This window comes from Ochotona curzoniae, unplaced genomic scaffold, assembly GCF_017591425.1.
Source record: "Ochotona curzoniae isolate NIBS_2020 unplaced genomic scaffold, NIBS_Ocur_1.0 scaffold_4506, whole genome shotgun sequence".
Taxonomy (NCBI): domain Eukaryota; kingdom Metazoa; phylum Chordata; class Mammalia; order Lagomorpha; family Ochotonidae; genus Ochotona; species Ochotona curzoniae.
This window is the reverse complement of record NW_024467119.1, coordinates 45,122,509-45,147,895: the sequence shown is the minus strand read 5'-3', so window position 1 is coordinate 45,147,895 and position 25,387 is coordinate 45,122,509. Positions and strand designations below refer to the sequence as shown.

Sequence of the window (25,387 nt, the reverse complement as noted above, 5' to 3'; positions counted from 1 at the left end):
TCACAAGCAGAGGAGGGACAGAGCCAGGACCAGGAGAGGTCAGTGGGGAAACAAAAGGCCAGCTGAAAGAGATCACAGGGGATGAGGAGGGGCAGTGGGCATGAACAGGGCAGGGCCCAGAGCCAGTCAGCCTGGGGCGGGGGTTGTGGCAAGCCAGTGGCTAATCCTGCGACCTTCCAAGCAGGCACCAGGCACCAGGCGGAGGAGGGGAGTAGGAGGGAGGGGCTTGGCCAAGGGCGCAGGCAGGACGACACTTAAAAGGGAGATGACCCTAGACTTTAAAGGTTAATGACACCGGCGACCTCCGGAGCCCAGGCAGGGATAACTAAAGGAAGGAGGCTCCTCACCCCAGGCCCGCAACAAGAAGTTCACTGAGCAGAAAGGGGTGACCCAGCACCTTCCACTATGTGCGAGCTGTACTGCAAGCCTGACACCCTGGCGCTGAGAGGGAAGCACATCGGGTAAGGGCGCCCCAGGCCGCTGACGTGCACCAGAGAGGCAGCCCCAGGCCGTGCTGAGGGCGAGGAGCTGGAGTGGGAGAGGGAGCCTGCGAGCGAGCGCTGACCCACGCACCGGGGCGCAGCGAGCGGGGCTGCGATGCGGTCCCCGGGTCTGGTGGGCGCGCAGAGGTGCACCTGTTGCAAGCGACGGCGCGGCACGGCTCGCGCCCATGCAGTGGAGCGCTCAGCACCCGGTGGCCGAGCTGGGGCTGCGGGCAGGCTGGGGGTGCTGAAGGGACCGGGCTCTTAGGGGGACAAGGTGGAGGCCGGGAGGGCGCGGGAAAGGAAACGAGCGTCTGCCACCAATTCGAATGTTTTAAGAAACTGAACTCACATTCCCACCCTTCTCCCCGTTGACTCTGAATACAAACAAATTCTGATTATTTATTTATTTCTGCCTGAAGTTAGTCTTTTGGTCTTGCTTGCTTGAGTGGGAAAGGAAGGGTTAGTATGCCAGAAACCTCCTTCGGTGGAGATGCACTGTCGGCACCCAGGTCTCCCAAATCGTGCCTTCACTTGGATTCTGACCTCCTGTGTTCTGTGTTTCTGCTGTGCTTTGCCTTGTCGCAGACCACATGATCGTGCACGGAGGCGCCCACGTCACAGCCTAGGCTCTGGTCCTAGCTGGGAATCATTCCCTGGATCATGGATAGATGGATAGATGGATAGATAGATTATTTGATATATTGATATACATCTGTTACTCTGCCTTCCAAATAAGTAAACTTTTGAAAAATAGAAAACCATATGATACAGAAGAATGAAAGTGACAGGAGAATAAAAATGAGCTCCTATAATACCTTCACACTATTTAATTTATTTGTACTTGGTATTTAGGGCTGCTTATTTCTTTTTTATTTCTCATCATACAGTTCAATAAGCTCAGGGATTCCCCATTCCTCCTCCGCCTCACTGTTTTCTCTCGTGTTATTACAACACTACCTCAACAAGAATCACAAGTCCATCATTCTGCTATTTAAGTGTATCATGACATTGCAAGCATAGATAATGGTAGAGAGTCCAGCATCCTGTTGTTGCCAGCAGGTTCCGGCTGCTTATTTCTTAACGTGTTAGATAAGAAGAGGGGAAATGGTCATCTCATATGGGTGCCAGTTCAAGTCCTGGCTGCTCCACTTGTGATCCAGTTCCCTATTTATAACCTGGGAAAGAAGCAGAAGATGACCCAAGTGCTTGGGCCCCTGCACTCATGTCGGAGACCTGGAGGAAGTTCCTGGATCCTGGCTTTCAGTGGGCTCAACTCTGGCTGATGTGGCCAGACATAACCAGCAGATGTACAATATCTCACTCTCTGTCTCTCTCTTTCTCTTCTCTCATTATCTAACTTGCTTTTCAAACAAAAATAAGTCCTTAAAAAAGGAGGACAGAGAGAAAGGGAACCTCTTATTATGCATAACTCTGTTTGGATTGTGCATAACGAGTTTGCCTTTAAATTCCATTTTTTTCCATTGGCTGTGTAACCTTAATCAAGTCACTTTGTTTCTCTATAATGAGAGAGTTGTGTTAATTGCTATCTGCTAGGATTGCTGGAACATGAAATGAGATCATATTTGTAAATATACAGCAGTTTCTGACACGTAATAAGCCTTAAAAATTTTTTTTTCTCACAGAATAAAAGTTCCCCAAAGGGAAATTAATTCTTGGTTTAAGTGATCAGAGCTGAAAGCAGTTTAATTCAATGGTCTCTAAATAGAACTGTCAAATCCCAGCAAATTTAATGCAACAAATGCACAAATATGAACAAACTTGTAGCAGTGTCATAAAAAGGAGATTGAGATAAAATGTTCCGACACAATGTGAAGTACCACTGTGATTTTCTGCTGATGATGACCTTCCTTGAGAAGGGAAAACACAGTGCAAGACCAAAGTGTTTGCTCCAATTCTTCTTAGGCCTTCCTGCAAAGTTTTCTTTGCTGCGGATCCCATCAAAATAGTGCGAGCCCAGAGGCAGTACATGTACGACGAAAAGGGCCAGCAGTTCTTGGACTGCATCAACAACGTCGCCCACGGTAAGTATCCCTCCGAGGGAGATGGTGGAGGACCACAGCAGCCACAGCTCCTTCACAGATAAACCGGCAATTCTAACAGGGAGTTTGCAGGGAGTGGGGGGGAAAAGCGTGGAAAAGAACTCATTTTTTTTTTCTTGTTTCTGGACTTTCACTTCCCAGGTGCTTAGAATTGTAACTTGTTTCTTGGGCTCTTTCTCTCCTGAATTTCAGTGGGGCACTGTCACCCCGAGGTGGTCAGAGCTGCCCTGAAGCAGATGGAACTGCTCAACACCAACTCTCGGTTCCTCCATGACAACATCGTGGAGTATGCCAGGCGCCTTACAGCTACCCTGCCGGACAGACTCTCCGTTTGTTATTTCACAAATTCAGGGTAGGTTTTGGGTTTTAACAGGGTTCCCATTCCAATTGAGCTCTGTCCTCTCTCTCTCCCCTTTTATTTATTTATTTCTGGGGGAGCATAGACGTGATTCTTGCCATTCTCTGAATAACCACACTAAATTAGGACTAAATTCTCAGTCTGCTGTTCCATTACATGACTCTGAACTAACTGATTTAAAAGAAAAAAAAAGCCACCCTCTTCAGACAGTAGAGAAACTAACTAGAGAACTGACAGGCCCAATATAGTCCTTTCACAACATCAATGAGAGATTTTTGCCAAGAGACGACTCTAACAAATAAGCAACAACTTAAAATAATTTTTTTAATAGGACAAAGAGAACAAGAGACAAGACATAGAGATCAATCCAATCTTCTATTTGCTGGTTTACTCCCCAAATACCTGAAACAGCTGGTACCCGCCAAGGCCAAAGTCAGTTGACCAGAACTCAGTGTGGATCTGGCATGAATGTGTAGGGAGCTAGGAACATGCACCATCGCCTGCTGCCTCCTAGGATGGGCCTCAGCAGGAAGCTGGACCAGGAATAGAACTGGGACAGATAAGGAAACTAAATGTTAAGAGCAATACAACAGGACCCAAGATCATGTGCCAGGATCTCATCTAGGCGCTGGTTCATATCCCAGCTACTCCACTTCCCATCCAGCTCCCTGCTTGTGGCCTGGGAAAGCAGTAGAGGACAGTATCCATGTGGGAGACCCAGAGGAAACTCCTGGCTGCTAGCTTTCATTAGGCTCAGCTCCAGCCATTGAGGTTGCTTGAGGAGTGAACCAGCAGACAGAAGATCTTTGTCTCTCCTTGTCTCATAAATCTGATTTCCAATAAAAACAAACAAACAAACAAACAAATAAAAAAGATCAATACGATACAGTTTGGTAGCTAAGCAGTCAATTTTGGCTGCCTTTCTTCCAGTGAAGTTCAAGTTTAATACAGGCTTTTTCGTGTCCTCAAAGTTGGTGGCCTCCTGTTGATGTGGCTATACTAGGCAAATTTGCAAAGGCAACTTAATTTCCTTTTATTTTCATGTACTTCATTTTTTCATTTCTGCAGGTGTCTGTCTTTACTAAAAAACAGCTGGAGAACTTGAATGAGAAGGGTGAAGTAAGAGTAGGGGGTGGGCAAGATCGAAGGGAACGAGAGGACTTCAATCTACAACTTCATAAACTTCTTACGGAATGAAGCTTCCAACTTCTCTAATTAACATTTTGAAATTTTTCACAAAGAAATGATGTCACATGTCCCCTCTTTGTACTGTGTCATCCTAACAGATCAGAAGCTAATGACTTAGCCTTACGCTTGGCTCGGCAGTTCAGAGGCCACCAAGATGTGATCACTCTTGACCAGTAAGTCTTGGATGAGACAGATGTGTGTGTCCTACCCATATCAATACCATAAGTGCATGTGGAACAGAGTGGATATATGGAAAAATACTTTTAAGATTCTGTATTAAGCTACCAAGGCCAGATTAGATTTGAAGACTACTTAATTCTTCTTAGTGCCTGCAAGTAAGAAACTGTGCTGGTTCTAGGGTGGCTATAGTTCTGTGAGCCTCGCATGAATCGGAGTACTCTAAATTAGCTATCTTAAACCACTACCTAAAGGAACTCAATCTTTTGTCAAAATAAAAATTCTTAAAAATCTAAGTATTCACTTAGTATTGTCATTATCCACCATAACGGGTTGGCTTAAGTATTTTATTTGTTTAAGAGACAAATATCCCGCATCTGTTAGTTTATTGCCCAGTTGCTGAAGACAGTCCAGGAGACTGCAGCTCTGTCGGAATGCCCCCTGTGGGCAGCAGGAACTCAATTATTTGAGCCTCCCAGAGTGCACATTAGCAGGAAGCTAAATGGGGAGCAGAGCCAGGGCTTGATCCTGCATGCCCAGACATGGTTGCAGGCACCTTAATGGTTGTCTTAACCACTAGCTAAGTGCTGCTTCCCAACTGCTTTTTGTGACTGGATTCTCTTTGGAAATTATCCCAATCAGAAACACGTGCATAACTGTCCTGATAAAAAGTGATTTTGTAAAATGTATTAAAATGTAAACATCAAATACATTTGAAAAATACATATGTGTAAAGTTTCACAATATGGAAAATAATTTTCCACATGTAGATGATATGATTTAATAATATAATCCAAAGAAGTTAAGGGTTTTTTTCCCTACTGAAAATAAATTGTGAGAATACATATTTAGCTTCCCATGTATCTATTACATGTATAAGGAAAAATAGACATGTTAAATGGCCAGTCTTCCCATAAAAAATTAGAGCCCATATCTAAATCTGGCACCAATGTACAGGTTTTTCTGGATGAATATATATGGGTATTTTTTTTTAGTTAAAAATCCTATTTCTTGGAATAATTTTTGTTCTTTCTTTTCAGTGCTTACCATGGTCACTTATCATCTTTAATTGAGATCAGTCCATATAAATTTCGAAAGGGCAAAGACGACAAGAAGGAATTTGTGCATGTGGTGAGTAACTTAGGACCTCGGAATCAGGATGTTAGTCCTAGAAGGACACCCAGTAGTCAGCCAACTCAACCCTTTCATCAAAATGAAAACAAGGAAAAACCCATAATATAAAGCAGCTATGTTGACTTGCTAAATTCAAAGAGCTAGACAGAGAAGGAATGTAACTTAGAAATTGAGAAGTATTGCAGCAGGCAAATTAGAAGAGCAGTAAGTATGCTATTTTTGATACCATGTCTTTGTCTTGTTCCTTGGTCCTCAATCACTTTGTTCTATACTGATATCTTAGAATTGAATTGTGTATATACAACTAGATTAAAATTTTTTAATTGTTCTTTACTAAACTTATTAATGATTTATTAAGTAAAACAAAAAAATTAACTAAGTGCCTGAAACACTGAAATTCATTTGGTGTGTTTATATTAATTGAGACCTAGAAGACTTTCTTAAGAGGGCTATCATTGGGGTATAACAGGTTATGCTGCTGTTCGCAATGCTGGCATCACATGTGAGCATTGATTCGAGTCCCAGTTACTCTACTTGCTACGCTGTTAATGCTACAGGGAAAGCAACAGAAGACAACCCAAGTGCTTGGCACCCTCCCTCCACGTGGGAGACCCAGAGGAAGCTCCTAGCTTCTGGCTTCACCTGAACCACACTAACCTTCCTGGCCATTTGAAGACTGAACCAGTGGATAGAAAATTCATTCTCTCTCTTTCTCTCTTTCTTTCTACATACATATATATATATTTCTCCATCCCTTATTGTCATTGCTTTTCAAATAAGTAAATTAAAGCTTTGGAAAAAATTCTTTTTGAAAAGTAACACTTTCTCCCAAGATTTGCTCTGGAATCAATGCCAAAAAACACTTTTTTGCTTCCTTCCTTCCTTCTTTCCTTCCTTCCTTCCCTCCCTTCTTCCTTTCCTCCTTCCTTTCTCTATTTCTTTCTTTCTTTCTTTCTTTCTTTCTTTCTTTCTTTCTTTCTTTCTTTCTTTCTTTCTTATGACATTCTTTCATTTTTGAGTGATTAGAGTTTGTAATATAATGAATAATCACAGTTCCCATTCATTCACCTTTTCAAATACTGTGATCACAGGGACTTGCTGTTTCTGTGAATAGGGCTACAGTCTTGATTTATAAGGATCTGGGACCATATTCTGGCTTCTACTGAAAATTCAAAGCTCTCAGCTCTTTACCCAATTCAGAAATATTAAGGGAAAAATAATGAATTCATGGGAATCTCCTTTCTAACTGGCCTTTGCAGGTTAATGTCTTTTTACAAAGTTTGTCTGTCTAAGAGACAAGTGATGAGAAGCTGTTTCATTGGATGTTTTCAGGTGCCGACTCCAGATACTTACAGAGGCGCATACCGAGAAAGCCACGCAGACCCTGCCAGTGCCTACGCAGCTGAAGTGAAGAACATTATTGAAAAAGCTCATGCCCGTGGAAGGAAGGTTTGTATTTTGAGAAACAACAGTTTTCATGAAATGAATTGAAACTGTTGTTACTCATGGGGAGATAGAAAAAGGATTAGCTCTAAATGTCCTTTCTGTTGCTCTCTGGTTACATTTTCACTTGGTTCTTATTTCAAGAAGTGCATTATTACATCCGTGCCTCTTGCAAGACTGTTGACTTTCATTTATCCTGGACAGGCAATAGCTATGCCCATTGCAGAACATGTGGCCTAATTCTGACCTCTTTGGGGGCATGCAAGGTCTAGTAAAGAAGGGTAAGGGAAGAGAAAATTAAAAGTGTTGATAGTTCAGAAACTGGCTGCTACAACCCAGAACAACATGAGTGGTTAGCAAGGAAACAGAATATAACTGGCATAGCAGGGCCGCATGTGACTTACATACTGGAGAATGTCAGTGTATCCCTTGAGCTGGTTTACATCTTCCTTAAGCCATGGAGGCTGAGGTTGGTCTGCACCTGCACAAGCCAAGGCAGAAAAATATTCTCCCAACCCAGATATGAACATCAAAGACAAGAAGCAGAATCCTTGACAGCAAAAAAAGGGGTTTATGTTTTCTCAGTTTTCACCTGACTGTCTTGAGTTTACTTTTCAGTTCTTATCCTACTTGGGGACGGCTTATATAAGTTTTTAATGCAAGTGACAATAGTTTGCCTTTCAACTGGCTTATAACATGGAAACTGGGTTTAGTGGGAAGAGGGTCAGAAAACAAAATCTTAAAGATTTTGCTTTTGCCAGTTGATTAAAATATTTTTATCTTCACGACAAAATATTCACATTTTTAATTGTTCCTTCCTTATCTTGCTACACCATTCTTTTTTTCCGTATCTTCTTAGGCGATATCTCTGCGCAGGTGGCTGTCCCTGTTGTGAAGGAAGTCCCTTCATGCACTTCCTCTTCAGATATAATGTGCATCTGTTTACACAAATGTTAGATAGTGCTTGCAGGGGAACATTGACATGAACAAGAGCATATTTGCTGCTGAAAGGAAATCTGGGTAACTAACAGCATTCACCAACAGCTGTTATTGGCTTGATGTCATCAGGCTGATAGTGAAGCACTAAGGAAAATATGAGTACCCATGAATATTAGTTGGATGGATAAAGTCATTGAATTTGGGGACAGGAATTTCTTGTGCCTGTTGGCTTGATTGCATAGTGAAGGAACTTGATTTAAAAAAGAAGAAGAATCTAGCCTAAGATAATAGTTATTGAAGAGTTGACTAAACTCAACCTTGGTTTTCTTGATTTATTTCTTTCTCTTTTTGTGTTTTCTCTTCTTGGTTCATTTTTACTTCTTTCCTACTTCTTCTTTATTAGTCCCTAGAGCACTTCATCTGTAGTTCCTATTGTGAATTGCCTAATTGTTACATTAAGCCTTTTTCAGGCCATAACCTATAAATATACCACAGTAACCAGAATGTGTGGCCACAATCACCTTCCTTCCCATTTCCTTGGTGCAAATTTCAGCCTCAGGCAGTCCTATTTCATCTAGTTGGAGAAACAAACACGGTGGTGAACCTGGTTACTTTGAAACTGTGACATTTTTAGAGAATCATATCAAAGATTGATCAAAACATCAATCTCACTGAGTTCATCCTAATGAAACCACTGTGTTTAAATGTGGAGAAATGGAAGTCACTCTCTCATGTCCACCATTTCTCCCGATAACTTCATTCACACCATAGGAGTGCAGAACCAATGCTTTAAATCCATTGCTTTTATAGCATCAACATCGTCTCCTTTCTGCTTAACGAAATGGCCTACTTGCTACTTCCTCATCATTTAAAAAAAATAACCTGTCCTGTGAGAAATCCTCTTTTCTAGAGGGGAGGAGGGGGACCTAATAGACTTTGACCCCATCTTCTCTTGTGTAGATTGCTGCCTTTATTGCTGAGTCCATGCAGAGTTGTGGCGGACAAATAATTCCTCCAGCAGGCTACTTCCAGAAAGTGGCAGAGTATGTACTTGACTTGGGCCTCCTTGGTCAAACTCAGGGCACTGTGGCTATTCTGTAGGGCTATACTACTTGCTAAAATATTGGAGTATTTCCAGGCTAGCTGATTAATATCTACCCCTGAGTGTCTGTCATCCCAGGACTCTGGGATGCTTCTTCAGCCTTCCTTAAGATCACCCATCAAAAAGTCCTCACATGTAGAGGATTGACCCAGGGACACCTCCAGAACTCTGCTGCTATGCCCAGCTCAGCCCCTTGTCTTATTGGCTGGTGCCCAAGCCTCCCAGTCTTATCCATGTTTTTAAAATTTGATGATAAATCCTGCTTTAAAAAACTACTTGTTTATTTCCTTCTCTTTCTACTTTTAAAATTCTGCAACATAATTTATTTTAAGCAACACAAACTCAGATCATGTAGCACATAAGAGTACTCCCAAAACTTACAGAAAAAAAAATCAAGTTAAAAGATAAGCTTCTTTTTGTACAAAAGTATTTTAAATTCCTGCATATTTATTCTGTAAGATACTTTTTCCATGAACTTTTTTAAAACCCCACTGCTGTCTTATCTGGAAATTATGTGATTATATTGCAAAGTTGTTACATCTATGTGGGGGCTTGAGTCCAGAAATGTTTCTAAGAAAGATTAAGGCTTTGGGTTGACAATATTGTTTTTTCTTTTGTCTCTCTGTGGGTGGGCATGGGAATTCTCAACAACCTGAAGACATTAGCTTGCTTCTTTCTTTTCAGATATGTACGTGAAGCAGGGGGAGTGTTTATAGCTGATGAAGTACAGGTAGGCTTTGGCCGCGTCGGGAAACACTTCTGGAGCTTCCAAATGCATGGTGAAGACTTTGTTCCAGACATTGTCACCATGGGAAAACCAATGGGCAATGGCCACCCGATGGCATGTGTGGTGACAACCAGAGAAATTGCAGAAGCCTTCAGCAACTCTGGGATGGAGTATTTTAATACGGTAAATTTCCATCTCCCACTTTAATAATAACGTTGTAAAATAACTCACATTCCTACCTTCTTGCCTATGTAATTGGTCAATGTAACAGGTCAGTATACCAGCTATCATCCTAGGAGCCTCACCAAATTTAGATTCAGCTGAATGCTAATTCTGCCAGGCATAATGATGGATTCTTGTATTTTTTTTCCCCTTTGTGTATCTTTCCTCTTTCCCAAAACTAATTCTCCAAAGTCTCACTAATTCTTCCAAAGATAGGTGGCTGCCCTGCTTTATTCCAAAGGTTATGATATTTCTATAATATTTGATAGGATTTTGTTCGTTGTGTATCATATCTCCAAAACACTTTTAAAGTGTTTAACTTAATTAGTGTGGTAAGTGTTACATAGATATTACAAAAGATAACAGATTTTTTTAATGTGTTGGAACTTGTATTTCCTTTGTTTTACACTCAAATGTCATAATCTTTAAGCTTAGCGAAATTATTATTGCTTGTGAAGTGTTTAAGAAAGCACTTGTTACAACTACAGGACACACTCAAAGATAAGGCAGTAAGTTATTTGGAAATGTTGTTTCTTGGCTGTGTAACACAGCTCTTCAAGGGCAAATACCCTTTTTTTCTCACTGAATTACACGCTGAAGTCTATTTCCCAATACAATTTCTGGTTTGTTTGTTTGTTTATTTGAATGCACCAAAAAACTCCTCAATAGCCCTTCATCCCCATAATGTAGCATGGAGAATATAATTTTCAATAATGTATCACTCAATCCTGCATGAATATAATGGTATTTTCCTGTAACTCTAAGAAGCAAATAAGAGAATATTTGATTGAAACTGTTCCTTCGCATATGTACATGAGAGCCAGATTTCTCACGAATGAAGCAATACCACTAATTCTCATTTATCTTTTTGCAGTATGGAGGAAATCCGGTGTCTTGTGCAGTTGGTTTGGCTGTCCTGGATGTAATTGAAACTGAAGACCTTCAAGGAAATGCCTTGAGAGTAGGGAATTATCTTACTGAGTTACTAAATAAACAGAAGGCGAAACACACTCTGATAGGCGATGTTAGGTATGTTTATCATGTAGTCATCATAGAGTTTATCCTTTTGCCCAATATGAATATAGCTTATATGTTATCTTATAAATCTAAGACAAAGTACATAAAACCAAACCCAGAAAACATTTAAAAAAACAAGGAAAAAATTTATTCTTAATTCAGAATGCAGCTGTCATTATTACTGTTGACATTTGGACATGTATCTTTCCTGAGCCTTATGCTTTGCCTTTTCCAGTAAAGCTAGGATAATTTCAAACCCAAAAGGTGAAAGGAACTGAAATTAGTGCTGAATTATCTACTGAAAAGTATTTCAGATACTACTCTGAGTAGGTAGATATTTTTCATAGAGTTATATGAATATTAACAACTACTAACACCCTAAGGAGCATGAAAGATAATATTACAATATTACAATTAAGTCATTTTTTTAAATGGACAAAACTTCTTTCAAAGGCTTGACACAACTAGGAACATTGTATGGATCAATAGCTTGGGTTAGAGTCAATAGCAATTACCTTTAATAGGCATTGCATTGCACCTGAAATCAAAGTTTGGAAAGGTGATGACTTTCTGTGAAAATGCAGTGTTTCACAGTGTATGTCTGGTCTTCTTTCCTGCCTCCCTCAGGGGTGCTGGACTTTTTATTGGGATTGACTTAGTGACGGACCCTTTGAAAAGGACCCCTGCCACAGCTGAAGCTCAGCACATCATCTACAAGTACGTCCATCCCCAACCCCTTGCGTGTCTCGGCTGCAAGGTTCCTGCGCACCTGGAAGCTTGTTTACTTTCTCCACACTCTCCAAAAGAAGAAAATCTAAGACAAATGCAAACATTCAATATGGCATCTTTAATATTATTTGCTTAACTTCCCCATGCTCACACCAGTCTTGTGTATTTCCTGAACCAACTAGGATGAAGGAAAAAGGAGTGCTTCTCAGTGCTGACGGACCACACAGAAACGTGCTGAAAATAAAACCACCCATGTGCTTCACCGAAGAAGATTCAAAGTTTATGGTGAATGAGCTTGATGGGATCTTAACAGGTTGGTTCCCAGCGCTTCTCTTTGCACCTCCCCTACACTTCCTGGTTCTGGTCAAACATGGCCCTTGCACCTTGTCATTCATGACCAAAGTGATGCAGGACAAGACATAAAATGTATGCTATAGAGTTAAGAAGAGACAAAAAGATTCTTCGTTAATTGAAATTTTCGGTTTGTACTTATGCAACTCCAAATCTGAATTCTTGCTGAAATAGCACAGCTCAACCTTTTTCATCTGCCTTTGCTTCAAAATAAGTAGGAAGCTTTTCCTTAAACTATATGGCATTTTGGCATTTTTTTCATTAGGGCACATTGTTTTAAAAACAATCAGCTATTGGTTAACAATTTTCCATATTTCTTTACTTTTTATTTTAGCTGATTACTTTCTCTTTTAAATAATTTTGAAATTATTATTAGAACATCTTTGTTTTAGTATGACTTAATTTTGCACGACCATGTCATTCAGAATTATAGACTACCATGGGAATTTATCTTTTATTTATATTATACAATCAGGTTAATTTGGGCTTTTGGCATAAACATAAATGGAACTATAAAGTAAATTTGAATCATAAAACCACATAGGAAGACATAAAGCACTCTTGAAGCATGACGTCATTTTTGTTGTGGCTTTAGTTTTGTTTTTTAAGATTCAACTTCTCTATTTGCTTCTGACATTTGAGAGGTTAGAACAGACTGCTAAGTCAGGAATGAATATGCACACTAAATAGATGGTTCATTCATGTGGACTTGAAAGTTGGCCTAAGCTAAACACCAAAGGATCACTTTTTTGTTCACACCCAAACTTGGCAAGCTGTGCCCTCTGGTCCTGGGGCCAGGTGCAAGAGAGAGTGTAGGCTGGGCGATCTGTCGCTGTGAGACTCAGTCAGCTCCAAGACTGGTTGTGATCACTAGCAAAATGTTACTGAGTGACGTGGAACACAGATAAAACAGGCAGAATGGCCCTGTAAGTGATAGTGGTGAATTACTACAATCAAGGTTTAAAAGTAGCCATTTTAATAGTGGCACATGTTAAATGTACTATATTCATTTCTTTATTCTTCATTAAGGGCATCCTTATAAATACCCATAAAGGGGCAGGGTAACGATTTTTATTTCATTCAGTTTTTCCCCTTGTATCTTTTTTTGATGTAGCTTTAGAGGAAACCTTGGGAGCCAAAACTGAGAGTGCGGTCTCTGCAACAGCTCCATGCACAGCAAAGGTGAGAACCAGCTCCTTTATTTGAAGAGAAGTTGCTTAAAACTTTGGGGATTTAGAAAAAGAAATGCAAATCTTTAAAAAAAAAAAAAAGAGCTGAGTAACCATTGGGACAAAAACATCCTATGTCAGGGTTGGTTTATGGTGGAAAATTTGAGTGCATCATTTGCTTTTGAAAGCTCTGTCTTGGCACAAGAGAAGGAAAGTGGTTACAGCCATGCCAGTAGGATTTCCACTGGCCTGGTTCAGGGCTTGGGCTGTAGAGAGAGACAGTCATGGCAGTGTGGACTCCTGCTTTTCTGCACTGAGACCACCTGACACTGCCTCTTATTCTTGCACATGACTCTTACTCCTGGCAGAAGTATTACAAGTGTGGATCCAAACTGCCAAAGCCAGGCTCCCAGATGAACTGAAATGTAAGCTTCCAAAGCCAACTGGGGCCTGGGAACCTTCTGGCAAGGGGTGGCCTAGTTTCTGCATTTGATGTGCTTCCAACAGAAAGTCTTTCCCACTCTCTCCCTGAGTGGCTCAGGGTGTCTGAAAGAGTGCCCTGGGGGCAGGAACTAGAAAACCAAAAACTGGAGTGGCTTTGTTGCATAATTTTCTGTTTGTTTATGACTGACATGCGTAAAGGAACACTCTGTGCTGAGAGGCTTCTGGCACATTCAGGGCAGCCAAGAAATGCTTTCCGTGATTTGAAAACACCAGACTGTTTGAGAGCAACTGATTTGCTAACAAGTCCACTTCTGTATTTTCCATGACACAAACCAAGTCTAGAAATCCATTATTGTCTGATGTTCAAGGATAGATTGTGAAGGCCACAGCAGAATCACCACACATTAGAAACGGTCTTACACAACAAAAAAAGTCACCCACATACTCTCACTCTCGAGTTAGCCAGAGTAGCACGTGTTCACTGACATTACATTTTAAATGTATATTGAAGATATTAATAAGGGGGTTGGACAGAAACAGCCACCAGTATTATAGTACCTGTTTGTGTTGTTTTGAATTTTCCTATGGTTTTCTGTTGTTGTTTTATGTTGTTTCTTATGGAAAATAAGGCCTGCAGAGGCTAGGTGCATTGCGAAGTGGAGACCCATGGTTTTCTGTGTTTCTGGCCACAGGTGCCTAAAGGAGCACACATGGAATTGCTCGACAACAGCACTGCTGACTCCAGGGAAAATCCTGGCAGAAAGAGAAATGGGCTGTGCACCGACACGTGTTCTCTGCTCAGTAAGCGGCTCAAGACATGAAAGAGGAGAACTGCAAAGCCAGCTCAGTGTCCAGAGGGACAGATGATGTATACATGGGTGTCTCGTCAGTTAATGGCTCTGTTGTACCCCAATGGCCCAAGGTAGAAGTTTCATTCAGCTTAGATGTGTAACTAAAATGGTGAGTCATAAGAACAAACCAAGTCATAATCAACCCATGTCAAGATTGTTAGTTCAGCCTCTAGCCTATGAATTCCTTACTAGAGATTTCTGAAGGTACTTAATTTATTCCATGAAAGTTAAGCTTGCAAATTCAAACTCAGGTTGATAGTTATGCTTTATGTTTTCATGTTTGAAATGACAAGGTCACATGTAATAGGTTCCTTCGTTGTTGAGGCTTTATGCCGTAAGAAATGAACTGCATAATGATTTGTTATGTCAAAGCATATTTATGGACTGCAATAAAAATAAAAAGTGATCAATCAAAAATTTACTAGAAAAGTGTTTATCCTTTTATAAGAAAACATAAATATTAGGGTGATAAAAATCACTTGGAAGAAGTTACATGTAGCAAATATTAAAAAGTGAATGAGCAGTTCACAACTTTGGGAGTAAATGTGGTTAATCACCATCCTTTGGGATAGAGAACAAATCATTTACATAAATACTCACAGAAAGATGTTTCTGGAACATCAGCTAGTAGCCAGAGCAGGAGCTCTGCATACTCTCTATTGAGTGCCCTTCAGCAAGCCAGTTTCTAACTTGTCAGTTAGAAAGCTATCTTAGAAGCGGTCACGGCCATCTTGTTTGTCATCACTTGTGTACATTCCTCCACACACTCCAATAAGAGCACAGAGGTCACACACACACACACATACACACACACTTCTGGCCCTACACACTGGCGAAAGAAAAATGAGGAGACCTAGGATACTACGGGTCTCTGTTATGGGGACAGTAGCACAGATATTCAGAGGCTAACATACCAAACTGGAAAAGACTGGGTTTTTAACGTTGACCTGTTTTCCATTCTTTCTCTATTGTTTCCTAGTAGACATTATCTCTTTGATTTTTCATTCTATATGGAAGAGATCATAATCTTGTCATAGCCTTTTCATAACAATTAACAGGGAAATGGAGGGAGAAATTAATTGTAAAGAGTTCCTCTTGCTTGAGTTCATAAAATGCTATAAAAATGCATGCTGCTTTTTACTCCTAAAAGTATGCCTATGCATCGTACCCTCACTTTGGTTGCCCAGAACCCCAGATCTGATATCATAGAACCTCCTGGGAAGCAGCAGATAATGACTCAGTCCCTGGGTCTCTGTCACCTGCATGGGGAAGTTGGGTTGACAGCCAGTCTGCTGGCTTCAGCCTGACTCAGCCTTGGCTCACACAGGTGTTTAGGAAGTGAGCCAGCAGATCAGAAGTATTTCTTTCTGTGTCTCTCAAATAAGATGAAAATAAATGAAAAACCATAAATGTCAAAGCAACTGAGGGCTGTGGACTGAATTGTGGCAGTATTCCCCTCCCAATGCATATGTTGAAGCCCTAATCCCCATGTGGTTCTCTTTGGAGACAGGGTCTATAAAAAAAATAATTAAAATTATATGAGGTCCTAGGTGGAGCCTGGCCTTAGACAATAGGATTTGTGTCCTCATAAGAGGAGAAAGCACAGAGGGAGCATTGTACCACTTCTCCTTTCTGCCTCTCTATCACTCCCTGTGCACACACAAAGAAAAGCTTACACAATCACAAACACACAGTAAGATGACGGCTGCCTAGAAGGCAAGAAGAGAGGTTCAAGGGAAACCAAGCATGCTGACACCTGATTTTGAAATAATTTGCCCTGAGATACAGAGTCTGGTTGGAAGCCTTGCATCATGACCATCTAGAATTGAAATGGACAGAGATATTAAAGACATATGAGCCAGAGAGAAGCAATGAAATTGTAGAATCAGTAGTGCCAAGGAAGGGCAATAATTGGAAGTTTTTGTGGCCAGACTTTATGTTAAAAATGTAAGCATAGGGCCCGGCGCGGTGGCACAAGTGGTTAAGGTCCTCGCCTAGCACACCCAGGATCCCATATGGGCGCCGGTTCTAATCCCAGCAGCTGGCCTTTATTAGTCTCTATCTAAAATAATTTTGGGGCTCACAAGCAACCCTGATGATTGGTGTAAGAGAGGGCTGGGGGCCCGGCGCGGTGGTGCAAGTGGTTAAAGGTCCTCGCCTTGCACGCCCGCCCGGGATCCCATATGGGCGCCGGTTCTAATCCTGGCAGCCCTGCTTCCCATCCAGCTCCCTGCCCGTGGCCCGGGAAGGCAGTCGAGGACGGCCCAAAGCTTTGGGACCCTGCACCCGCGTGGGAGACCCGGAAGAGGCTCCTGGCTTCAGATCGGCATAGCATCGACCCTTGCGCTCACTTGGGGAGTGAATCATCGGACGGAAGATCTTCCTCTCTGTCTCTCCTCTCTGTATATCCGCCTTTCCAATAAAAACATAATAAAAATAAATCTTTAAAAAAAAATGTAAGCATATAGGCTAGTCCTGGTATTATTTAATCTTATCTTATTCAGTGCATCTTGCACTGAATATAGAGTTATCCTGTGCGGTTTGGCCTAAAAGCACCATTCTTCTTGGAGCGTGGCGTGGATGCCCTCCAACCCCGGCTAGCATCTCTAAGTCCTCTTGACTTAAAGAACTGAGCTTGGCAACACTGGCATGGGAGCCCAAAACACGGCAGCCTTTACCTGTGTGAGGACTATGTTTTGTTCTTTCCCATAGGAAAAGACCTTGTCTGGCTTGCTTTTGAAACCCTAATAGAGAGGTGTTGCTATTTGTTCATTCTTAGGGATCCATAACCTGTTTGTTAAAGATTAAATTTGTAGGGCTAGTAATTTGCTCTATGGCGTGTGTCCTCTCTGGGACCAGTCTCTGTTCCACAAGGGTGAGGATAATCCCTAAAAATTTCATCTCTTGTTAGACCAGTTGTACTTTTTCCTTGCTTCCCTAGCAGTCCCATTTTATGAGGAAGTTAGGATGCTGGACAAATTCTCCTAACTAGAGTCTTTTGTAGGGGTATAAATGAACAAATCATACACATATTGAATTATCTTTCCTCCCCCATGTAGAGATACATCCTTTAGGTCCTTCACAAGGGCCCATCTAAACCAATGGTGTTGTCTGTAAACACTTGTAGCACTGACCGCCTTACTCGTTCCTTTAGGTTCTAATTACAAATCCAATAAAAGTCAAATAGGAATTAATGGAAGTGGGTTTTTTTTTTTTTTTTTTTTTGATGCTCAAAGCTGAAGTTTATTAGTGGCAACAGACTTTATACACTGAGGGTCATATTGGATAAGGGAGGAAGTATTGAGCTCATCAACAAAACCCAGTAACAGTTTCTGTTTTTGTTTGGAACTCCTTTTGTCATGTATATTCCACCAAGTGTTCTCACACACATACTGTCCATTCAACTGTTTTTATACAAATGATATCCAATCAGGTATACAAAAGGTAGCCATTCGGTTGTTCTCATGCAAATATTAGCCAATCAACTGTAATCCTGTGCTCCCTGACCTTCTAGGGTCACAATGTCCTCCTACAAATCCCCCTTCTGTGTTTTGTAAAATTAGACCTGAAAGATGTAGCTAGGGGGAATATGCTCGTGGAGGAGTAGAAAAATGGGGAGAAACAATATTATATATTATACAAAGATGACTTACCCAGGGACCACATACCCTAACTGCCTATCATCCCATCTAGCTCCTCAACATCCTTTTTCTCCCAAAGAATGGACCCTGGCTGCCTGTGAGGGATAGGGGCTGGCAATCACTCTGGATACTTCCTGCTGAGAAAGGGGCAGAGAGAGGGGGCCACAGCAGCCAGGTATTCTCCAGGAGATGCATCTAGGGGTCCTTGGTAGAAGGTAGAAAAATAACAGCTATAATTTCTCCCAAGCTAACATGTTTTTGTGTTTAACCTAAATCAGAGTGGTACAGGAGCAGTGAAAGGATCAACATTAACATCCATCACATATAACAGCTGAGTACAATCAAGGTTTCTATACAGTTGCATCTTGCTTAACATTAACAGTTTTAAATTGATAAAAGCTTTTCAGGGAGATTCTTAACCCACAATTTAAACTTTGCAGTTTGTAGTAATTAAGCACAGTTTTTACAGAACTTTGCATTTAACAATTGAGGAATAGAAAAGTTTTAGGCAGGTGAGCAGGGAAATCCCCAACAACTTAGTGAATGAGGAAGAATTTAACTCTACATCCTAACCTAGTAAAGTCCAGAAAAAGCAAATAGAGAGCCTGACCAGTAAGTACAGGCTGAGCTATTATAGGTTAATTGGCCTTTGTTCTGACTGTTCCAAATGCTCTATATCCATGTCTCTCTGTCTATCTGAAAGCCAAATAGGAGGCCTGATCAGTTAGGTACAAGTTGAGTGATTATCAGTTAGCTGGCCTTTATTAGTCTCTATCTAAAATAATTTTGGGGCTCACAAGCAACCCTGATGATCGGTGTAAGAGAGGGCTGGGAGCCAAGGCTGGAGCTTGATAAGAACTAGAGAAAGCTCCTCCTCCAAGTCCAGTTGTCTCTAGGTGCCACCCGGGGCACCTGGCTGAAGTTCCGATGTCACCAGACCCTATGGGCAGGGATCTGGGCTGCTTCAATCCCATGTGGGAAATTCAATAGGAAAGGACTGACCTCAGAGTTCTCAGCCTCCAAGGGCACTCACCTTCCTTGTGATCTCTTTGGCAATTGTGATACGGTTCTCGACGTCCTTGATGAGGCAGGTATAATTCCCTTCTAATCTCAGTCAGTCTAAAACTCAACATTCAACTTCCACAAAACTTCTACAATGTTCTTACAGTTTCTCAGTTCCTCTTTCTATCAAAAAAAAAAAAAAAAAATCTTAAGAATCCTCACCAAGTGCATATTCTCATGTTTATAACTTCCTCCACATTTTTTTCTCTCCTACCAACTTGTTCCCTCAATTTACGTACTGAAACGATACTCTAAAACCTCTAAATGAATGGAAAACATATTTAAGTAAAAGAGCATGTGAAACTCTAATTTCAAAGAAATTAAATAGGAAACGGGTAATGGTTTTATCTAAAGCAAAAAAATCTAAGCTGAAAATCTAAGGAAAATCTCTAAACCAGGTAGATAAACATTAAAGCATAGACCGTAACTCCATAAATGTAACTGCAAGTATTTTCAGGAAAGAATCGGTATTGTAGCTAACAAAAGACTTAAAATACTCATGGTCACAATAACAATGTCACAATTTACAGCATTTTAGAAAACACAGCAGATGTTCACAAGATATTTTGTCCTTGAGGGTCCTGGAATAAAAATGAGATGGGGATGGTGGTGATTGGAGAACCTAATGAATTTAACAAGACAAAAATTTGCCCTGACAGTAGAACAAGATTATCTTGATAGTAGATCAAGTTTGTTGGTACAGAAACTTAGTGAGCAGGAAAATGGGCATCTTTTGAGTCAGGTGGCAAAGAGGCTTATCTTGGCCAGAGTAGGGAAAAAAAAAATAAGAAACTTAAGGAAGTGGAAAATGTGGCACCGGGGGAGTCCAGATGATGGAAAAAAAAAAAGATTTAAGACAAAGCACCAAAAGACTAGTTACTGTCAGGACTTTTAAAACTGGCAGAAGAGGCAGAGGAAGGAGGCAGTTGCCTTCCTAATAAATTCTGGTTCTACATAGCAAAGGAAACACACAAGGAATGGGCGAGGATCTGAATACACATCTTTCAAAAGAGTAAAAGCAAATGGCTAACAAATGCATGGAAAATGTTTAATTTCACCGCCATCCTGCTATCAATGAAACAACCCAAAGCTACAAGGTGTATTCTGACTCCAATTAGGATGCATATTGTTTAAAAGATAAAAAAAAAAAAAATGCTAGTAGTGATGTAGAGAAAAGTGAACTCTAATACATTATTAGTGAGAACATAAATTAGTTCTCATAAATTAGCCATGATGGAGAACAGTGTGGAGATTCCTTCAAATATTGAAAATAGATCTTCCATATAACCCTAATATCTCACTTTCAGGTGTACATACAAAGGAAATGAAATCAGCATATTCAGGTGATTCCTGCATACCAATGTTTATTGCAACACTATTCACAATAGTGAAGAAGTGGAATCAATCTAGACATCCACCAATAGATGAAAGGATGAAGAAAATGTGTTAGCTATATGTGTTTGCATGTATATATGCACAATGGTATAGTGTTTAGCAGTTGCAAATAAAAATGAAACCCTGAAAAATTAGAACAAAATAGATAGAACTGGAGATCATTGCGTTAAGTGTTCCTTCTCATGTGTGGTGGATAAATGTATAGAGTCCAAGTAGCAGATACTAGAGAAAGGGAAGGATGTAGGTTGATTGAGTAAGGTGTAAATAAAGGCAGTCTGGTAGAGCTTATGAATTCTCATGTTCCACAACCTGGTGAGGCAACTGTAGTTCATAATGATGTATTGTGCTCTGTATAAAGAACTGGAAGGGAGGAGCCAATAGGCTCTAGACACAAAGAACAGATGAGGAAATGGAAAGGCTCTCTGCCTGTATGACAGTTTTAAGCTTTGTATGTGTGTTGAGATATCATACTGTCCTTTATAAGATATACAAGTATTATAGGTCAATCTAAAATTTAAGAAATAAGTAGATTTTTAGAAACAAATAAAATGAGGAAAAATTGCTTCTGAGCAGAATATCACATAGATTTCATCAGAATACTTTGATGAGCTAACAATGGAGAAAAATACACTTGACAAAATGTGAAGACAAGTAAATAAATAGAAAGACTGTGTTAGGAGCTGAGGCTGTAGTGTAAGTAAGCTAAGCATCCCATATGGGCACTTGCTTGTGTCCAACTGCTCCCCTCTCCGATCTGGCACCCTCTTGTTGTGCTTGGGAAAGTAGCAGAAGATGGCCCAACTGCACCCACTGGGAGACACATTGGGAGCTCCAGGCTCCTGCCTTTGCAACAGTCCCATTCTGAGTGTTGTGAACACTTGGGGAATGAAACAAGGGTTGAAAGATTTCTCTCTCTGTTTCTACTTTTCATTCTAATTTTGCCTTTCAAATAAACCTTAACATTAAATTTCAAAAAAAGGTTATTTAAAATAAAAAATCAAAAAGCATCCCTTGGAAACCACCTTCTGCCTGGCCTAGCCTTGGAAGTTGTAGGCACTTGGAGAATGAACCTGTGGATTCAAGATCTGTCCCTTCTCTCCCTCTGTTACTCTGCCTTTCAAACAAATTTAAAAAAAATGCTTTTGAAAAGGTCTTTAATTTCTTTACATATGGAAGCATGTCATTTTCAGAAAGGGACAATTTGACTTCCTCCTTTCCTGTTTGTATGCTTTTCGTTTCTTCCTCTTGGCTAACTGCTGGCTTAAATTTCCAGTAAAATATTTCAACTAAGCATTGACAGTGGACTCTCTTGCTGGGTTTCAGATCTTTGAGGGAATACTTTCAGCATTTCCTTACTCAGTAGATGTGATGCCAGTTGTGTGTAACCTTTATTGCGATGAACTATAGTCCTTCTGTACCTAATTTTTAAATGTTTTATTTTTAATGAGTGTTACATTTCAACCACTAATATTGCTGCATCAATTGAGATGATCATGTAAATTTTATTCCCTTTTTGTTTATGTGATGTGTTATATTTCCCGAGTTGTGTACGTTGAATCATCCCTGTGTATGTGGGATAAATGACACATATTCAGGATGATTAGTTTTATAATATTTGTTGGATTAAACTTACTGGTATTTTGTAAAAAAAAAATTCTGCATTTATATTCATCAGGGATGGTGGTCTTGAATTTTGTTTTGTAATTGTTACTATGCATTTGTTTAGTACTGGAATCAAGATCATTCTGGTCTCATAGTTTGGCAGAGTTCTCTTGCCTTCCATTTTATAAAAATAATTTGATATTTGTCTGCTGGGGATTGGCTTATTTCACTGATTATAATGCCCTCCAGTTGGGACCATTTTGCTGCAAATGGAAGAATTACATTCTTTTTAATGGCTGAGTAGTATTCTGTGGAGTAGACATATCAATTTCTTTATCAATGGGCATCTGGGTTGTTTCCACATATTCTCTATTGTGGATTGTGCTGCTATAAACACAGGGTCACTTTCTTATCAGTACATTATACTTCCTTTAGATATATTCCCAGGAGTGGAATAACTAGATCATATTGTAGGTCAACTATCAGTTGTCTTATTAATCTCCATACTGCTTTAGCCGACTCTCCCACCAACAGTGAAGTATGGTGTTTTTCTCCCCACATCCACTCCAAAGCATGCTATTAGATTTCTGAAATGTGGGCTGATCTCCCTGGAGCTAGGTGGAACCTCAATGTAATTCTTATTTGTATTTCCCTGATTGCTTGGGAGCCTGAGTATTTTTCCACATATCTATATGCTGTTTGAATTTGTTCTTTTTTGAAAAATATCTGTTTATTTCCTTCACCAATTTATTTTTTTCTAATTTTTTTTTTCTTGGTAAAGCAGACATACAGAGAGAAGGAGATAGAAAGATTTTCCATCTGCCAGTTCACTCCCCAAGTTTCTGAAATAGCCAGAGCTAAGCTGATCTGAAGCTAAGAGGCAGGAGCCTATTTTGGGTCTCCCACGTGGGTGCAGAGTCCAAAGACTTTGGGCCATCTTCCACTGCTTTCCCTGGTCACAAGCAGAAAGCTGGATGGGGAGTGGAGCAGCTGGGTTACAAACTAGCACCCATATAGGATCCCAGAAGAATGTTAGCGAGGATTAAGACACTAAGCTTTGTGCTGGGTCCTCACCCATTTCTTAATAGGGGTATTTGTTTCACTGCTGTTGAGTTTCTGAAGTTCTTTGTAAATCCTGGATATGAGTCCACTATCTGTTGAGTAGTATGCAAAGATTTTCTCCCATTCTGTTGGTTGCTTATTCTCTTTGTTGACCATTTCCTTTGCTGTACAGAAGCTTCTTAATTTGATGTAGTCACATTTATTTTGACTTTGATTGCCTACGCCTGTGGTGACTATTCTAAGAAGTCTTTGGCAACTCATATCTTGTAGAGTGTGTCCCATGTTTTCTTTTAATGGTTTTATGATTTCTAGGTGCAGCTCTAGGTCCTTGATCCAATAAAAAGATATGAGTTTCCAATTACTGGTTGGAATGTTTTATAGATGTCTATTACATCCATTATGTCTGCAAGGAAGTTTAATTCTATTGTTTCTTTGTGGATTTTTTGCCTGAATGACCTATCTAGGTATAAGTGGGCTATTGAAATTCTCCTTTAAATTGCAGGTTCCATGATCTGACCATGGAGTGCAAGTGTCAAAGCTGAGCTTCCTCAGAGGCTCAGATGGGACAGTAGACAGCAAAACCAAGTGCACAAGGCAGATATGGCAGTCTGATGGAACCTGCAAAAGACACCTGGTACCATAACAGGAGAGAGTACAGAACAAATTGATATCTACCCCAGCCATGTGTTGGCAGCAAAAATTTGGGCAAACAGAGACTCTAAGGTAGTCTGTGTCAGCCAGTGGATTCTGGAGAGATTTAATTGTGTTTGGAATGGCAAGATTGGCAGCAATTCAGAACTGTTGACTATCAAAACCACTTGAGCAGGACCCTCGGAGCATGCTGCATGTCGTGGACCTGGGATGGGTGGAAGGCTGGGTGGGTTTCTCCCTTTACTCTTCCCTAACCCCAGATACAGAAAAAAAAATAATGTGGAAATAATGGTCTTACCCACTTTCCTGTAGCCCTTAACCCTTTGTGCCCTAATAAATTATGTAAAGATTATCAAAATTTTAAAAATCTCCTCTAAATCTAATAATATTTGTATCATTAAGGTTTTTTCAACTCTCTTCTGTAATATTCTAGAGATTTGTAGAGATTACAATGATGAAAGAGGGTAACAAGGAACACTGTTGCGCCCCAGAATAAGAGGGTCAGGATGAATTATCAATGAACAAATTTCTGCTTCTGCTAAGTGACAAGTTCAAACACTTTGTGTCTCATTGTTGTGTCCTTTTAGAAGGAACTTTGAGATCATTTGTTGAAAAGTAAACATTAGCTGACTTGCCCTGATACAGAATTCCCACATCTTTCTTTCTAAAACTACTCCCAAGCCAGGACTGGTTTGTTGTGTTTGCATCCCTATGCAAAGTGCTCTAAGAGGATCTAACAGCCCATCTTCTGTGCCAGCCACTCCTGAGGTCTTTTCTCTGGCTTGGCAGCCTATGATTAAGCTATAGCTGCTTGGTAAATTGCAATGTAGATGAATCATATCAGAGTCCTTCTGCATACTGCCTGAGGAGAAAAGGAAAGATGGTACCAGTCACTGGAGGCAAGAGGGCACAGATGATCACCCATGCCCTTGGCAAGTGCTGGTTGGATGGTTTTGCTATTCTTACCTGGAGCAGCTGATGTCACCAGCACAATGCATTCACAGGTGGAAGTGCTATAAATCAGCAAGCACATAAAGAATGCTATGGGAGCATTGAAAAAGGGCATTTGACTATATCCAGAGAAGTTCCAAAGTCTCCATAGTCAGAAAGAGTGGACATTTACCAGATGGTGAAGGGTGGATACCCTACCAGCAGAAGAGCAGCATCAGACCCAACAAAATAGCTTAGTGGCTAAATCTCACCTTGAACATGCTGGGATCCCATATGGGGACCAGTTTCTGTTCTGGCAGCCTCATTTCCCATCCAATTCCCTGCTTGTGGCCTAGGAAAGCAGTGGAGGAAGACCTAAAGCCTTGGGATCCTGCACCTGCATGGGAGACCTCGAATAGGATCCTGGCTCCTGGCTTCAGATCAACTGAGCTCCAGCCTTTGCAACCACTTGAAGGGTGAATCAGCAGGTGCAAGATTTTTGTCTCTCTTTGTCTCCGTAAATCTGACTTTTCAATAAAAACAAAATGTTAGAAAAAGAATAAGGGCAGGGCCTGGCGCGGTGGCGCAAGTGGTTAAGGTCCTCGCCTTGCACGCCCGGGATCCCATATGGGCGCCGGTTCTAATCCC

General features: G+C 40.7%; 1 protein-coding gene across 2 annotated transcripts; it reads left to right on the top strand.

Annotated features, from left to right (window-relative positions):
* The first annotated feature begins 196 nt into the window (after positions 1 to 196).
* On the top strand, positions 197 to 14,812 carry ETNPPL (ethanolamine-phosphate phospho-lyase). Of its 2 annotated transcripts, none has more exons than XM_040966809.1 (13): positions 197 to 461; positions 2,409 to 2,527; positions 2,738 to 2,897; positions 4,190 to 4,264; positions 5,309 to 5,399; positions 6,735 to 6,851; positions 8,745 to 8,827; positions 9,571 to 9,796; positions 10,710 to 10,864; positions 11,480 to 11,569; positions 11,764 to 11,894; positions 13,047 to 13,114; positions 14,238 to 14,812. In XM_040966809.1, exons 1-13 carry the CDS (start codon positions 406 to 408, stop codon positions 14,364 to 14,366), a joined length of 1,500 nt encoding a protein of 499 aa, XP_040822743.1. In that variant the 5' UTR covers positions 197 to 405; the 3' UTR covers positions 14,367 to 14,812. The 2 variants fall into 2 exon arrangements, with proteins under 2 accessions (XP_040822743.1, XP_040822744.1); XM_040966810.1 differs by having other exon boundaries at positions 2,409 to 2,531; positions 2,766 to 2,897.
* The last annotated feature ends 10,575 nt before the right edge of the window (positions 14,813 to 25,387 follow it).

Coding starts and splice junctions, on each gene's coding strand:
- ETNPPL (XM_040966809.1), top strand. CDS start 406: ATGTGCGAGCTGTACTGCAAGCCTGACACCCTGGCGCTGAGAGGGAAG. Junction 6,852..8,744: donor CTCATGCCCGTGGAAGGAAG/GTTTGTATTTTG, acceptor TCTCTTGTGTAG/ATTGCTGCCTTTATTGCTGA. Junction 8,828..9,570: donor TACTTCCAGAAAGTGGCAGA/GTATGTACTTGA, acceptor CTTTCTTTTCAG/ATATGTACGTGAAGCAGGGG.